The sequence below is a fragment of the Gadus macrocephalus genome, chromosome 15, assembly GCF_031168955.1.
Source record: "Gadus macrocephalus chromosome 15, ASM3116895v1".
Classification (NCBI taxonomy): Eukaryota; Metazoa; Chordata; class Actinopteri; order Gadiformes; family Gadidae; genus Gadus; species Gadus macrocephalus.
This window is the reverse complement of record NC_082396.1, coordinates 1,092,280-1,108,463: the sequence shown is the minus strand read 5'-3', so window position 1 is coordinate 1,108,463 and position 16,184 is coordinate 1,092,280. Positions and strand designations below refer to the sequence as shown.

The 16,184-nt window shown below is 46.4% G+C and overlaps 4 protein-coding genes across 7 annotated transcripts in view; all 4 read left to right on the top strand.

The window, feature by feature from the left end:
* The window catches only part of LOC132473501 (E3 ubiquitin-protein ligase TRIM39-like), a 65,768-nt gene that overhangs the window by 9,749 nt on the left and 39,835 nt on the right, over positions 1–16,184 (top strand). Inside the window, exons 1-3 of one of the 3 annotated variants that reach the window (XM_060073666.1) lie at positions 2,470–2,632; positions 2,739–5,908; positions 6,021–6,232. In XM_060073666.1, coding sequence (XP_059929649.1) covers positions 2,741–4,351 — 1,611 coding nt within the window. In that variant the 5' untranslated portion in view covers positions 2,470–2,632; positions 2,739–2,740 and the 3' untranslated portion in view covers positions 4,352–5,908; positions 6,021–6,232. Of the gene's footprint in view, positions 1–2,469; positions 2,633–2,738; positions 5,909–6,020; positions 6,233–16,184 lie in introns of those variants that run through there. The other 2 variants (XM_060073667.1, XM_060073665.1) reach the window with 2 other exon arrangements.
* LOC132473507 (zinc finger protein RFP-like) overlaps positions 1–16,184 on the top strand; it is a 46,614-nt gene that overhangs the window by 9,591 nt on the left and 20,839 nt on the right. The gene's annotated exons all lie outside the window — the stretch shown is intronic.
* LOC132473505 (E3 ubiquitin-protein ligase TRIM39-like) overlaps positions 1–16,184 on the top strand; it is a 48,273-nt gene that overhangs the window by 19,650 nt on the left and 12,439 nt on the right. The gene's annotated exons all lie outside the window — the stretch shown is intronic.
* LOC132473504 (E3 ubiquitin-protein ligase TRIM39-like) lies at positions 12,788–15,264 on the top strand. Its single transcript, XM_060073669.1, has 2 exons — positions 12,788–12,962; positions 13,069–15,264. Exon 2 carries the CDS (start codon positions 13,071–13,073, stop codon positions 14,691–14,693), a length of 1,623 nt encoding a protein of 540 aa, XP_059929652.1. The 5' UTR covers positions 12,788–12,962; positions 13,069–13,070; the 3' UTR covers positions 14,694–15,264.

The window sequence follows — 16,184 nt, the reverse complement described above, 5'->3', positions numbered from 1 at the left end:
TCCAATATAGAACAACCCAACATGTTTTACACACTTACACAAAGTGACTACATGTAAAGATACTCCCCATGTGTGTGAGTACTGTGACTTTGTCTTGTCAGCTCTCCTCTCTCCATCCTCTCCTCTCTTCTCCTCCTCCTCTCTCTTCTCTCTGGTCTTCTCTCTAGCTCAGTGGCGGTTCCTTAGAGGAAAATAATTGTCTGTTTGTAATAGGAAATCAGGCATGTTATATTTCCTTCATGCACTGTTAAGTGTCTAGTTTATTTTTGTTATGAAAGTTGTTTAGGCCTACGCTTCAGAAAAGTCATGAATGTGCGGGTGCACTGCGCACGTTCATAAATGCGCGTTCATGTTTGCCTCCCTGGTGAGCTCGGACAGGAACCGCTACTGACCATATAAGGCCATCTCAATGGAGAGCCCCCCCCCCCCCCCCCCCCTCAATAAGCCCAACAGACAAATCAGTTTCAGGAACCTTAAAAACATCAACCCAGTGCCCATGACTACTGACCTCCTCCGTCTCTCGCTGCCAGCCCCCCTTCAGTCACTGAATCTGTGGATCTCTACAGTTCATCCCTCAGGCCCCTCCTGGACCGCCATGCCCCAGTCCAGCCCAGAACCATCCCCTTCCCGCGCTCAGCCCCCCGGTACACCAGTGAGCTACGACTGCTGAAGAGAACGGGGCGTGTCCTGGAGCGGCGTTTAAGGACTCAGGACCGGCTGTTCACAAACTAGCCTAGCGGGAACATCAGAAGGCCTACAGCGAGCCCCTCAGTGACACGGCCCCGGTTCTACCCCCACATGATCGACCACAGCCCTGGTAACTCCAAGCAGCTTTTATCAACCGTACATCATCTCCTCAAACCTCAGCCCCCTACACTCAGACAACACGCAGGTGGTCGCCACCCCGATGGCGTTATCGGTACGATCGGTTATTTGGATAACCGTGCTGCTGTACTGCCACAACGAGACTCGTAGTGGGGGTTATCTCAGCCATGGTGGAGAAGGAATAGGGGGAAAGGAACATTGGCTCTGGCTCCCTGAAGTACATGAACCGCGACATGGAGGAGAAAGGGATTGTTGCCCCAGCTTGTCTCCCGCCGGAGCCCCGCTGCCCGCTGCCCGCACCATGGCGGTGGTGCCTCGGCAGCGGGCAGCGGGTGCTCTCTGCCCCCACGGGGCTCAGTGACCCCCGTGGGGGCAGAGAGGACGCTGGAGGTCAGACTGAGATGTCCGTTTAGTGTCTGGGTGGGGTGTTAGGTCCCCCAGACAAAGGGCACTGGGTTCGATCTCCACTGTCTACTACCAAGCTGTAGGAGTCCCTTTGATAGACTCCTCATTCCTACCGGCCCCTTAATGACCTTATAGGTATTCAATAAGTTTTGCCTGAATTGCTAAATAGTAAAAAGTACAGACAATTCTCATTCAATTTGATGAAAAATAAAAGTATTCATATTTTTTCTTTTGATTCGATCCTATCCCTAACTCTGTTCACAATAATTGAGAGGGATTTATCAGAGTTCTTTGGTTTACTACAGCAGTCCTCATCAGAAGCCATGCATGCCTGGTCTCAGTGCCATCGCCTTGGCAACGTGAGCAGGTGATTGGGTTACAGATCTTCAGGGACGGTCCAACACAGTGAGTGAGTGAGAGTGAGAGTGAGAGTGAGAGTGTGAGTGAGAGTGTGAGAGTGTGAGTGTGTGTTCCATTGCCGCATATATCCTTAAACACGGTCTAACCCCTCCCTGCTTCTGGCAGTTTGCATACAAATGTCAAACACAAGGAGGGTTTACATATGAGGGCGGGCCATCGGTCCACAGCCGCAACAAATCTTAAAGAAATGCCAAATTTAAAAATCTTGAAAAAAATCTTCACAGAGACACCTGTGGACAGGTTGAATAAGGCGGAGTTTGGATTTTTATTTATTTCTCTCTTGATATTACGACTTCATTATCATTAATATCATGCATTTTGATTTCTCCATACTGTTATTAACATGTGAAGGAATGTTTGTATCAGGAAGGGGGGGGGGGGCGAGGTTATATCCCCACCATACTGTTATAAACAATGCATTAAATCTTCCGTCTTATCATTTGTGAATTTTCTAGGTAAACCTATTTTAATTCAGTGGAATTAACTGCCGCACGGCTGCAAGTGTTTGGCTCTGACTGAAGGTGAACTCGTCGGTCTGGTTCGTCTGCCCGACCCCGAGTCACATGACTGAGGTTTTATGAGGTTAGAATCTGGGAGAGGCAGGCACAGTCAAAATCAAGTCAAATGTGTTTGTACAGCTCTTACTCAGTCACAAATCTTTTCCCGGGCTCTCTGTGTCCAGTCTTTTTAAGGTTGAACATATTTGAAAGCCGTAAAGAAGAGAACGTATCAACGCATTTTAAACGGCCTTTACAGAATGCGCCCACATTCAGGGTGTGAAAGTTTGAAACGTCAGTGAAACGTGGGGGCGGAGCCAGGTGTTACGGGAGGAGCCAGGTGTTAGGGGAGGAGAGGAGAGGACGTCATGTTGAGGAAACGAAACTCAACATTCGAAACCAAAGCAACCCACGTCGAAGCTGTTCTCCCGTTCAGGAGAAAAATAAAACGCATTTTGGAACAAAAAGTCTGACAGTAAGAACAAGTAAGTAAAACAGCACAACTTTGAGGAGCAGTTAAAACCTCTCTTCCTGTTATTGAATAAGAAATATATAATTGCTCAATAAATAAACCTTGTCGTCTGTGTCTAGGAATGGCCTGTGCTAACACTTCCTGGTCTGAAGAGAACTTTTCATGTTCCATCTGTCTGGATGTGTTCAACAGTCCAGTTACCACCGCATGTGGACACAACTTCTGCAGAACCTGTATTACAAAGTTCTGGGATGAACAAGTCCAGTACAAATGTCCTATTTGCAACAAGCTTTTCAACACAAGACCTGATCTACAGGTCAATACCTTCTTATCAGAGCTTTTAGCTCAGTTTAGAACGTCCGTAGGAGTAAAAGGGCAGCCGTGTGTTGAACCAGCAGAAGTTCCCTGTGACGTCTGTATTGGGACCCAGCAGAAGGCTGTGAAGTCCTGTCTAATGTGTTTTACCTCTTACTGCCAAACCCACCTGGAGCCACATCAGAGAGTCGCTGGCCTGCAGAAACATCGGCTGGTCGAGCCAATGGACCGTCTGGAAGACAGGATGTGTAAGAAACACGACCGACTTCTGGAGCTCTTCTGCCAGACTGAACAGGTGTGTGTGTGTCTGTTGTGCCCAGTGACAGACCACAAGTCCCATCCTGTTGTACCTCTGAAGGAGGAATATAAGGTGAAGACGGTCCAGCTGGGGAAGAGAGGGGCTGAAGTTCCACAGAAGATCCAGGCGAGAAAACAAAAGATTAAGGAGATCAAAGACGCAGTGGAACTGAGCAACAAAGACGCAGACAGAGAGATAGCCCAAGGTGGGCAGGTCTTCACTGCTCTGATAGGATGTGTTGAAATGGGCCGGGATGAATTCAACCAAACGGTGAAAGAGAAACTGAAATCCACAGTGAAACGATCTGAGGACCTCATCAAAGAGCTGGAGCAGGAAATAGAAGATCTGACCAATCAAAGCTCAAAGGTGAAGCGGCTCTCACACACTGAAGACCACCTCCACTTCCTCCAGGCCTTCAGATCCCTGAAGGATCCTCCACCCACCAGGGACTGGACCACGTTGGAGGTCGGTCCTCCGTCATACGTAGGGACCTTGAGGAGATCCCTGGATCAGCTGGAGGAGACACTGAACATGGAGATGAAGAAGTGTGATGCTGAACTGAAGTGGGTCCAGCAGTATGAAGTAGATGTGACTCTGGATCCTGATACAGCTCATCCCAGGCTCATCCTGTCTGAGGATGGGAAACAAGTACATGATGGAGGTTCGGTGAAGGCCCTTCCACACAACCCTAAGAGAATTACAGGGTATACATGTGTTCTCACGAGGCAGAGCTTCTCCTCAGGGAGATTTTACTTCGAGGTCCAGGTTAAATACAAGACTGACTGGGTGTTAGGAGTGGCCAGAGAGTCCATCGACAGAAAAGATAAGACAGAGATGACCCCTGAGACGGGTTACTGGACTCTGGACTACGACGAGGATGGGTTGGCATTTAATGATAACCTTTCTGTCGGTCTCCCCCTGAGAGCTGGGCTCCAGAAGGTGGGGGTGTTTGTTGATTATGATCAGGGTCTGGTCTCCTTCTATGATGTGGAAGCCAGGGTTCATATCTACTCTGCTACTGGCTGCACCTTCACTGAGCCTCTCTGTCCAATCCTCAATCCATGTTCCTATGGAATCTCTGGCCCCCTGACCATCTCACCTGTCAATCAAACAGACTAGGACCTTTGTTTGATAATAAAATAATCAAACGACCAAAACAACTAATGTTGTTTCCTGAATTAGAATAGAATTAGAATCTCTACTATGTGAGATCTGAGATATCAGCATTAATGTCATACTGCTGTCATTTAACGCGGAGAATATCTTTAAGAATTAACCCTGCAGTTGTGTAATAGAAACCTTTATAAAGGGTTATATTACACTGCATTTATGTGTCTGTTTTCCCTTTATTTGTTTTACGCTTAAAGATTTAAAAGATTAAAGATATAAAATTAGTTGAAGTTATGTAGAACATGTTTGGAGGATAAACATTTATAAATAATAATATATATTTTTTAACATTTCTATTGGTTTTTACTTCTGAATATTGAATGACAAAACAATTCAATGTTCTTGCACTTGTGATTTTAATAAATAGAAAAGGCAAATATTGTAATGCGTGGGCCTACATTATCATTGTAATGGATCATTTCAGGGGAATAGATACTTTCCAGTCAAATAGTGTTCAGTATAAATGCTGTTTCTGTAAAAAATAAGTGTGATACAAAAAATAAAATTGTTTATTTCTAAAACCCTTATTTTGATTATTTCGAGATTGATGGAACGTTTTAAATCATTGAAGAAATGTAAAAGTTTGTTGTTGATGAACCAGTAAATTAATCTCCAATATACAACAACCCACCATGTGTTACACACTTACACAAAGGTCACAGTGACTACACGTAAAGATGTGTGTGAGTACTGTGACTTTGTCTGGTCAGCTCTCCTCTCTTCTCATCTCTTCTCCTCTTCCTCTCATCTCTGCTCTCCTCTCTAGCTCATCTAGGATTGTGTTCATTATTGTCGTATATTATGCATTAAGTGATGTACGACAATGTCAAAGGTCACCCCATTTAGATTGGTGAATCTAAAATAGATGTAGTACAACAGAACTCATGCAAGGAGCTGCACACCTTGCATGTTATGGAGGAACAACACCTTTTATGTTTCTCTTCGATCATACAAGGCTTGAGGAACATGGTTCACTAATGAATCCAATCAAATTAAAACAATCTCCTTAATCCAGGAAACGCAAAACCTTTATGGATTTCTCGCTATTGGAAAATGCCTTGTAAACTCTCTGTTGGCATGTTTAGAACATGAATCTTTAGAGTTTACGTTAAGTTGAAGAAGCTGTTGCGAGCGGATAATCTACCAATGAGGGGACAGAGAAGGTCGAGATGAGGAGGAGCATGTGTGAGTAGTAAATCACATACATTCACTTTCACTACTTTTGATTGTGTGTACTTCCGGTCCCAGACAGGAAGTAGTGGGGCCTCTGTGCCGGATGTGTGTGGGAGCCGGAAGTGTGTGTGTATGTTTGTGTGTGCGCGTTTGTGTGAGTGCGCGTGTGCGTGTGTGTCTGTGTGTGTGTGTGTGTGGATGTGAGTGTGTGTGTGTGTGTGTGTGTGTGTGTGTGTGTGTGTGTGTGTGCCATGCCTGTGAGTATGCCTCCACAGTCTCCTGCAGCGTCCTCACAGCCCTCTCCTTCTCCTGCAGCATTAACCGGAGTGCAGGGTCCATCTCTGTGACGCTCCACACTACGGGGGCACCAGAGGAGCACTCTCCTTTGACATGACCTATCGAAAGATCCCCGAACCCCACAACCAGGTCGGGGGATGAGTAAGAGCCGACGCATCCGGTCGTGATCCGGGGAGGGCAGAGGAAGAACAGAGCGGCACGGGAGAGCAGAGGAGGAAGCAGCGACAGAGGGCCTTGATGTGTCTGGTCAGCAATCTCTGGGTGCCCGATCCGGGCGTGTCCGACCATAAGGCCATCTCAATGGAGCCTCCCCCCCCTCAATAAGCCCAACAGACCAATCAGTTTCAGGAACCTTAAAAACATCAACCCAGTCCCCATGACTACTGACCTCCTCCGTCTCTCGCTGCCAGCCCCTTCAGTCACTGAATATGCAGATCTCTACAATTCATCCCTCAGCCCCCTCCTGGACCGCCATGCCCCAGTCCAGCCCAGAACCGTCCCCTTCCCACGCTCAGCCCCCCGGTACACCAGTGAGCTACGACTGCTGAAGAGAACGGGGCGTGTCCTGGAGCGGCGTTTAAGGACTCAGGACCGGCTGTTCACAAACTAGCCTAGCGGGAACATCAGAAGGCCTACAGCGAGCCCCTCAGTGACACGGCCCCGGTTCTACCTCCACATGATCGACCACAGCCCTGGTGACTCCAAGCAGCTTTTATCAACCGTACATCATCTCCTCAAACCTCAGCCCCTACACTCAGACAACACGCAGCAGCCGTGCAACAGCTTCATCTCCTTCTACACAACGAAGGTAGACAACATCTGCCCTCTGCCCCCCCCCCCATTTTTAGCATCCACTTCCCATATTTACCGTATATAGTTTTGTGTTTCAGTAACTGTGTAAATACAAAAAAAAGGGGAGTTCCTTCATCCAAACTGTCTTTTTTCCTTTCATCTCTTTCATCTCTCCTTTCATCTCTTCACCTAACCCTTTCATCTCCTAACCCTAACCCTTCAGAACTGCATTATTGAGCTCAGACTGCCATCTATTGGCTCAGACATGCAACAGCATAATAACTAAGAAAATAAAGGTCACAGAATCAAGGAAAAAATAAAAATTTTGATTAATATAATACTACAAAACAGTACATTCACAAAAGTGTTGTCTTTAACTCTGATGAAAAGGTTAAGTTATAAACAATTTATTTATTCTTTAGAATAGAATAGAATAGAAAGCTTTATTGTCATTGTACCAAGTACAACGAAATGCAATGAGCAGCTCCATAAAAGTGCACACATGTTATTGAATATATAATATATAATAATATACAAAAGCAATATATAATATAAATAAATAAATAAATACAATTTTAAATAAATACAATTTTAAATACACAGTAAAACTTAAATACACAGTAAAGACCACAAACAGACAACAAACATCAGTGCAGATCTGAGTTCAGTATGGCGACAGCTTTGGGAGAGAAGCTGTTCCTGAGTCTATTTGTTCTGTCCTATATGGACCTGAAGCGCCTGCCAGAGGGCAACAGGTTGAGGTGATGGTAGCCGGGGTGGGGGGGTCCTTCAGGATGCCTCTGGCCCTGCTGAGACAGCGGGAGCCCTAGATGGTGCTTCAGGAAGGCAGAGGGCGGCCGATGACTGCCTCTGCAGTCTCTTCCTGTCGGCCTCCGTGCAGCCTGAGGGCCACGCTGACACAGCGTAGGTCAGCAGGCTCTCGACGGTGGACCGGTGGAAGGTCACCAGCGGCTGTGTGTTTAGATGCTCCCTCCTGAGCGCCCTCAGGAAGTGTAGCCGCCGCTGGGCCTTGTTGACCAGCGCCGAGGTGTGGACCGACCAGGAGAGATCAGCAGAGGACGTGGACTCGCTCCACACCGTCACCGTTGATGTACAGGGGGGCAGGGGGGGCTCTGCTCCGTCGGGAGTCCAGGATGAGTTCCTGGGTCTTGGTGATGTTCAGGGCCAGGTTGTTAGAAACACACCGATCACCAAGTTTCAACTTTGAGAGCTAGAGACTTTTAACTGAGGTTTAACTGAGTTTTACTGAGTTTAACTGAGGTTAAACTGTTACAAAAAGTCTTTGCTTTTCTGATAATAAACCAGCAGACTGTTAAAAAATATACAATAGATAAACGTGGATGGAGCAGCTCTTATTGTCAAAGTCAAAGTCAAAGTCAGCTTTATTGTCAACACTTCACATGTACAAGACATGTGAGGGAATCGAGAAAACGTTTCCCCCTATCCCGCGGTGAACATATAAAAAACACAAATCTACGAGACAACACCAAAAAAATAGACAAGATAGACAATAACATATAAAATATAGGAGTTCTGTATGAATAAAATAAGCAGAGGCGCTGCGTCCCATGAGGCATACCAGGCAATTGCTTGGGGCCCCGGGCCACTACTAGGGCCCCCAAAAGCCCCCCCCCAAAAAAAAAAAAAATACCTCCCCCCCCCCCCCCCCCCCCCCCCGTCAACAATCGCTCCGACCCCCCCCCCCCCGTCAACAATCGGCCCCCTAAGAATTCTTGCTTGGGGCCCCCACACTACCTCGCAACGCCCCTGAAAATAAGTACAAATAATTGTGCAAAGAGGCAGTCAATACTGGCAGCAAAAAGTCATGTAGTAGTGCATTTTTTAAATAGATTAATAAATAAATAATAGCAGCAATTTCAGTCTGTATGGTGTGTATTTAAACTAGTAATAGTAATAGTGCAAAGACAGTTAGTCCACAGTGTAGCAAGGCAGAAAGCAGGGGGGGGGGGGTATTTCAGCTTACTGACAGCCCTGTTGATGTGGCTGAGGGGAGAGAGGGGAGAGAATTTAGTTTCTTGACAGCCTGGTGGATGAAGCTGTTTTTGAGTCTGGTGGTGCGGGCATGCAGGCTCCGATACCTTCCTCCAGAGGGCAGGAGGGTGAACAGACTGTGAGCGGGATGGCTGGCCTCGCTCACAATCCTGGTCGCTTTGCGGGTGAGGCGAGTGCTGTATGTGTGTTGCATGGAGGGGAGTGGGGCACCGATGATCTTTGCAGCTGTGTTAACCACGCGCTGCAGGGCTTTCCTGCTGTATTCAGCGCAGCTCCCAACCCACACGGTGATGCAGCTGAACAGGATGCTCTCAATGGTGCCTCGGTAGAATGTGCACATGATTGATGGGGGGGCTCGTGCTTGCTTCAATTTTCGGAGGAAGTAGAGGCGCTGATGGGCTTTCTTCGCCAGTGATGCAGTGTTGGTGGTCCAGGAGAGGTCGTCGCTGATGTACACCCCCAGGAATTTTGTGCCACTCACTCGCTCCACTGCCGCACCATCGATGGTCAGTGGTGGGTGCTCAGTGTGGCGTCTCCTGAAGTCAACAACAATCTCCTTAGTTTTGCTGACATTCAGCAGGAGGTTGTTGTTGCTGCACCACATGGTCAGAAGGTTGACCTCCTTCCTATAGCTGGTCTCATCGTTCTTAGTAATGAGACCCACCAGAGTGGTATCATCCGCAAACTTCACCATGTGATTGGTGCTGTAGGTTGGTGTGCAGTCATGAGTCAGCAGGTTGAAGAGCAGGGGCGAGAGCACACAGCCTGGTGTGTGGTGCTGAGGGCTCTGAGAAGGCAGGGGATCTCCCTACCCGTGTGACGGGGCCTTGATGCAGCCGCTCTGGGGCTGGGAGGACCGGCAGACGCAGCCTGGAGCATCATGAGACAGGCCCAGGTTGTGCCCCATCTCGTGGGCAAGGGTGGTCGCCACCCCGATGGCGTTATCGTTATGATCCTGGAGGAGAAAGCCAACCAACGAAGGGTTCAGCACGTTCCTCATGAGTCAGACGCTCGGCTGAGTACCATTCAGTGGGGAGCGACAGCCGATGGGGCCTGGCTCTAGTCTCTGCTTCTATGTGTTGAAACGACGGTTCTCTACCTCGTTGACGGCCACAGAACGGCCGGTACATATTTCACCGGTGTACGCCAGGCCTACGGTATTGCCAATGAAATTCACCTTTGTGGACCAATCAGAGAGGGGAGACGTTTCAACATGTACAGATGGATCATATCCACGTCACGTTCACAGATGAACACGGCGGGTCTTACGTGATGAACTGAGCGTTGTCATGCTTGGTCCTCGGAAACAGTGTCTGCTGGCACCAGGCCATGAAGCGTTCCAGTGTGACGTCTGGATCGGGGCTGACCTCTATCTGGTCTCGGTAGGTCCAGATCTCCAGACCCACCAGCATCACGTGGATACCCAGGCTACGATACAGCTGCACACCAAGGCAGAACATGTCAGAGGGAGTACTGAAGACTCTCATGTCCACGTTAAGAAGCTTGGATCATAAGCATGGGGCACTGGGCAGGATGGCATGGGGTGATTGACTTCCTGCCCAAAGGGAACTGGGCTTAGTTTCCATAGGGGTGCATTGGATGCATTCCGCTTTGGACCGCAGACGACTGCAGAGAGTGGTAAAGACTGCAGAGAGGATCATCAGAACCCCACTGCCCTCTCTGCAGAGCATCTACCACTGCAGAGTCCACAGGAGAGCTGCCACCATACCCACCCCCAGCATGGACTGTTTACACTTCTACCCTCAGGACGGAGGTATAGAAGTATGAAGTCCAAAACTTCAAGACTAAAGAACTCTTTCTTCCCCACTTCCCTCAGACTCCTTAACAACAGATAGGAGTCTGTTGTTAAGGAGTATTCTACCTCAGGACTGCCGCAGCTGTTTACATTTTGCTCACGCACTTTGGCTTTCTTGGATTTGCACCATTCCGTTTTATTTATTTATTTATTTTAACTTAAATGTATTATTGTTCTATCTATCTTGTAAAAAAAATCTTGGCATTCAGTCTGTGGAAACAAAGGAAGAATTTCATTGCACAACTGACAACGTCTCATTTATGCATAGGACAATTAACACTTTGAATTGAATTTAATTGAATTGAGCAAGATGCACAATACTCCTAGCTGCTCCTGAATGACAGTATCTGAATCCACTGTTAGCTGCTTTTAATAAAAGCATCTCTTAAACAGTAACGATTTTCATTAAACTTCCCTTAAAGGTCCCATGGCATGAAAATGTCACTTTGAGGTTTTCTAACATTAATATGAGTTCCCCTAGCCTGCCTATGGTCCCCCAGTAGGTAGGAATGGCTTTAGGTTTAATACGAGCACTAGGTATCCTGCTCTGCCTTTGAAAAAACAAAAGTCAGACGCGACGATTTGTAATTTTCCCCGTATGTAGTCACACGGGGACACGTTACCTCCCCTTTCTCTGCTTTACCCGCTCTCATAAGCCCGCCAATGACGCCAAACGTCGGGTTCTCTACGACGTCTCTGGTATTTCCACAACGAGACTCGTAGTGGGGGTTATCTCAGCCATGGTTGAGAAGGAATAGGGGGAAAGGAACATTGGCTCTGGCTCCCTGAAATACATGAACCGCGACATGGAGGAGAAAGGGATTGTTGCCCGCGCTTGTCTCCCGCCGGAGCCCCGCTGCCCGCACCGTGGCGGTGGTGCCTCGGCAGCGGGCAGCGGGTGCTCTCTGCCCCCACGGGGCTCTGTGACCCCCGTGGGGGCAGAGAGGACACTGGAGGTCAGACTGAGATGTCCGTTTAGTGTCTGGGTGGGGTGTTAGGTCCCCCAGACAAAGGGCACTGGGTTCGATCTCCACTGTCTACTACCAAGCTGTAGGAGTCCCTTTGATAGACTCCTCATTCCTACCGGCCCCTTAATGACCTTATAGGTATTCAATAAGTTTTGCCTGAATTGCTAAATAGTAAAAACTACAGACAATTATCATTCAATTTAATGAAAAATAAAAGTATTCATATTTTTTCTTTTGATTCGATCCTATCCCTAACTCTGTTCACAATAATTGAGAGGGATTTATCAGAGTTCTTTGGTTTACTACAGCAGTCCTCATCAGAAGCCATGCATGCCTGGTCTCAGTGCCATCGCCTTGGCAACGTGAGCAGGTGATTGGGTGGGTTACAGATCTTCAGGGACGCTCCAACACAGTGAGTGAGTGAGAGTGAGAGTGAGAGTGAGAGTGTGAGTGAGAGTGTGAGTGTGTGTTCCATTACCGCATATATCCTTAAACACTGTCTAACCCCTCCCTGCTTCTGGCAGTTTGCATACAAATGTCGAACACAAGGAGGGTTTACATATGAGGGCGGGCCATCGGTCCACAGCCGCAACAAATCTTAAAGAAATGCCACATTTAAAACTTTTGAAAATCCTCACAGAGACACCTGGGGACAGGTTGAAGAAGAATAAGGCGGAGTTTGGATTTTTATTTATTTCTCTCTTGATATTACGACTTCATTATCATTAATATCATGCATTTTGATTTCTCCATACAGTTATTAACATGTGAAGGAATGTTTGTATCAGGAAGGGGGGGGGGGCGAGGTTATATCCCCACCATACTGTTATAAACAATACATTAAATCTTCCGTCTTATCATTTCTGAATTTTCTAGGTAAACCTATTTTAATTCAGTTGAATTAACTGCCGCACGGCTGCAAGTGTTTGGCTCTGACTGAAGGTGAACTCGTCGGTCTGGTTCGTCTGCCCGACCCCGTGTCACATGACTGAGGTTTTATGAGGTTAGAATCTGGAAGAGGCAGGCACAGTCAAAATCAAGTCAAATGTGTTTGTACAGCTCTTACTCAGTCACAAATCTTTTCCCGGGCTCTCTGTGTCCAGTCTTTTTAAGGTTGAACATATTTGAAGGCCGTAAAGAAGAGAACGTATCAACGCATTTTAAACGGCCTTTACAGAATGCGCCCACATTCAGGGTGTGAAAGTTTGAAACGTCAGTGAACCGTGGGGGCGGAGCCAGGTGTTAGGGGAGGAGCCAGGTGTTAGGGGAGGTCGCCAAGTGTTAGGGGAGGAGCCAGGGGTTAGGGGAGGAGCCAGGTGTTAGGGGAGGAGGCAGGTGTTAGGGGAGGAGAGGAGAGGACGTCATGTTGAGGAAACGAAACTCAACATTCGAAACCTAAGCAACCCACGTTGAAGCTGTTCTCCCGTTCAGGAGAAAAATAAAACGCATTTTGGAACAAAAAGTCTGACAGTAAGAACAAGTAAGTAAAACAGCACAACTTTGAGGAGCAGTTAAAACCTCTCTTCCTGTTATTGAATAAGAAATATATAATTGCTCAATACATAAACCTTGTCGTCTGTGTCTAGGAATGGCCTGTGCTAACACTTCCTGGTCTGAAGAGAACTTTTCATGTTCCATCTGTCTGGATGTGTTCAAAAGTCCAGTTACCACCGCATGTGGACACAACTTCTGCAGAACCTGTATTACAAAGTTCTGGGATGAACAAGTCCAGGACAAATGTCCTGTTTGCAACAAGCTTTTCAACACAAGACCTGATCTACAGGTCAATACCTTCTTATCAGAGCTTTTAGCTCAGTTTAGAACGTCCGTAGGAGTAAAAGGGCAGCCGTGTGTTGAACCAGCAGAAGTTCCCTGTGACGTCTGTATTGGGACCCAGCAGAAGGCTGTGAAGTCCTGTCTAATGTGTTTTACCTCTTACTGCCAAACCCACCTAGAGCCACATCAGAGAGTCGCTGGGCTGAAGAAACATCGGCTGGTCGAGCCTATGGACCGTCTGGAAGACAGGATGTGTAAGAAACACGACCGACTTCTGGAGCTCTTCTGCCAGACTGAACAGGTGTGTGTGTGTCTGTTGTGCCCAGTGACAGACCACAAGTCCCATCCTGTTGTACCTCTGAAGGAGGAATATAAGGTGAAGACGGCCCAGCTGGGGAAGAGACGGGCTGAAGTTCCACAGAAGATCCAGGAGAGAAAACAAAAGATTAAGGAGATAAAAGACACAGTGGAACTGAGCAACAAAGACGCAGACAGAGAGATAGCCCAAGGTGGGCAGGTCTTCACTGCTCTGATAGGCTGTGTTGAAAAGGGCCGGGATGAATTCAACCAAACGGTGAAAGAGAAACTGAAATCCACAGTGAAACGATCTGAGGACCTCATCAAAGAGCTGGAGCAGGAAATAGAAGATCTGACCAATAGAAGCTCAGAGGTGAAGCGGCTCTCACACACTGAAGACCACCTCTCCTTCCTCCAGACCTTCAGATCCCTGAAGGATCCTCCACCCACCAGGGACTGGACCACGGTGGAGGTCCGTCCTCCGTCATACGAAGGGACCTTGAGGAGATCCCTGGATCAGCTGGAGGAGACACTGAACATGGAGACGAAGAAGCTGCGTGATGATGCTGAACTGAAGAGGGTCCAGAAGTATGAAGTAGATGTGACTCTGGATCCTGATACAGCTCATCCCCAGCTCATCCTGTCTGAGGATGGGAAACAAGCACATGATGGAGGTCTGGTGAAGGCCCTTCCACACAACCCTAAGAGATTTAAAGAGTATATATGTGTTCTCACGAGGCAGAGCTTCTCCTCAGGGAGATTTTACTTTGAGGTCCAGGTTAAATACAAGACTAACTGGTTGTTAGGAGTGGCCAGAGAGTCCATCGACAGAAAAGGTCGGATCGAGTGGACCCCTGAGACGGGTTACTGGACTCTTTGGTTCGACAAGGATGGGTTGGTATTTGGTGATAACACTTATGTCGATCTCCCTCTGAGAGCTGAGCTCCAGAAGGTGGGGGTGTTTGTTGATTATGATGAGGGTCTGGTCTCCTTCTATGATGTGGAAGCCAGGGTTCATATCTACTCTGCTACTGGCTGCACCTTCACTGAGCCTCTCTATCCAATCCTCGATCCATGTTCTTATGCAGGTGCAAACTCTGGCGCCCTGATCATCTCACCTGTCAATCAAACAGACTAGGACCTTTGTTTGATAATAAAATAATCAAACGACCAAAACAACTAATGTTGTTTCCTGAATTAGAATAGAATTAGAATCTCTACTATGTGAGATCTGAGATATCAGCATTAATGTCATACTGCTGTCATTTAACGAGGAGAATATCTTTAAGAATTAACCCTGCAGTTGTGTAATAGAAACCTTTATAAAGGGTTATATTACACTGCATTTATGTGTCTGTTTTCCCTTTATTTGTTTTACGCTTAAAGATTTAAAAGATTAAAGATATAAAATTAGTTGCAGTTATGTAGAACATGTTTAGAGGATAAACATTTATAAATAATAATATATTTTTTTTAACATTTTTATTGGTTTTAACTTCTGAATATTGAATGACAAAACTATTCAATGTTCTTGCACTTGTGATTTTAATTAATAGAAAAGGCAAATATTGTAATGCGTGGGCCTACATTATCATTGTAATGGATCATTTCAGGGGAATAGATACATTCCAGTCAAATAGTGTTCCGTATAAATGCTGTTTCTGTAAAAATAAGTGTGATACAAAAAATAAAATTGTTTATTTCTAAAACCCTTATTTTGATTATTTCGAGATTGATGGAACATTTTAAATCATTGAAGAAATGTAAAAGTTTGTTGTTGATGAACCAGTAAATTAATCTCCAATATAGAACAACCCACCATGTGTTACACACTTACACAAAGGTCACAGTGACTACACGTAAAGATGTGTGTGAGTACCGTGACTTTGTCTTGTCAGCTCTCCTCTCTTCTCATCTCTTCTCCTCTTCCTCTTATCTCTGCTCTCCTCTCTAGCTCATCTAGGATTGTGTTCATTATTGTCGTACATTATGCATTAAGTGATGTACGACAATGTCAAAGGTCACCCCATTTAGATTGGTGAATCTAAATTAGATGTGGTACAACAGAACTCATGCAAGGAGCTGCACACCTTGCATGTTATGGAGGAACAACACCTTTTATGTTTATCTTTGATCATACAAGGCTTGAGGAACATGGTTCACTAATGAATCCAATCAAATTAAAACAATCTCCTTAATCCAGGAAACGCAAAACCTTTATGGAATTCTCGCTATTGGAAAATGCCTTGTAAACTCTCTGTTGGCATGTTTAGAACATGAATCTTTAGAGTTTACGTTAAGTCAGGGGTGGACTGGGAGAAAAATTCAGCCCTGGCATTTTCTCTCCAGACCAGCCCACTACATTATTAGCACTAGGGGTGGGACGAGACGAACGGGAAGAACCCTGTATCCGAATAATAGTACAGTTTTTTGTTTTTCAAGTTTGTTTTTCTTGTGCTGCTGACAAGAAAGGTGTGAAACCCGAACAGGAAGTTAACAGACATCCTGTGGTTGCTGCATCTCCACCCGCCATATCTACTACAAAACCCTTGTTAAATATCACACATTATCCAACGCAAAATCCTCTCTTGCAGTTATTAGTCTGTGACTGTGAAAATCGTTTGGTGTA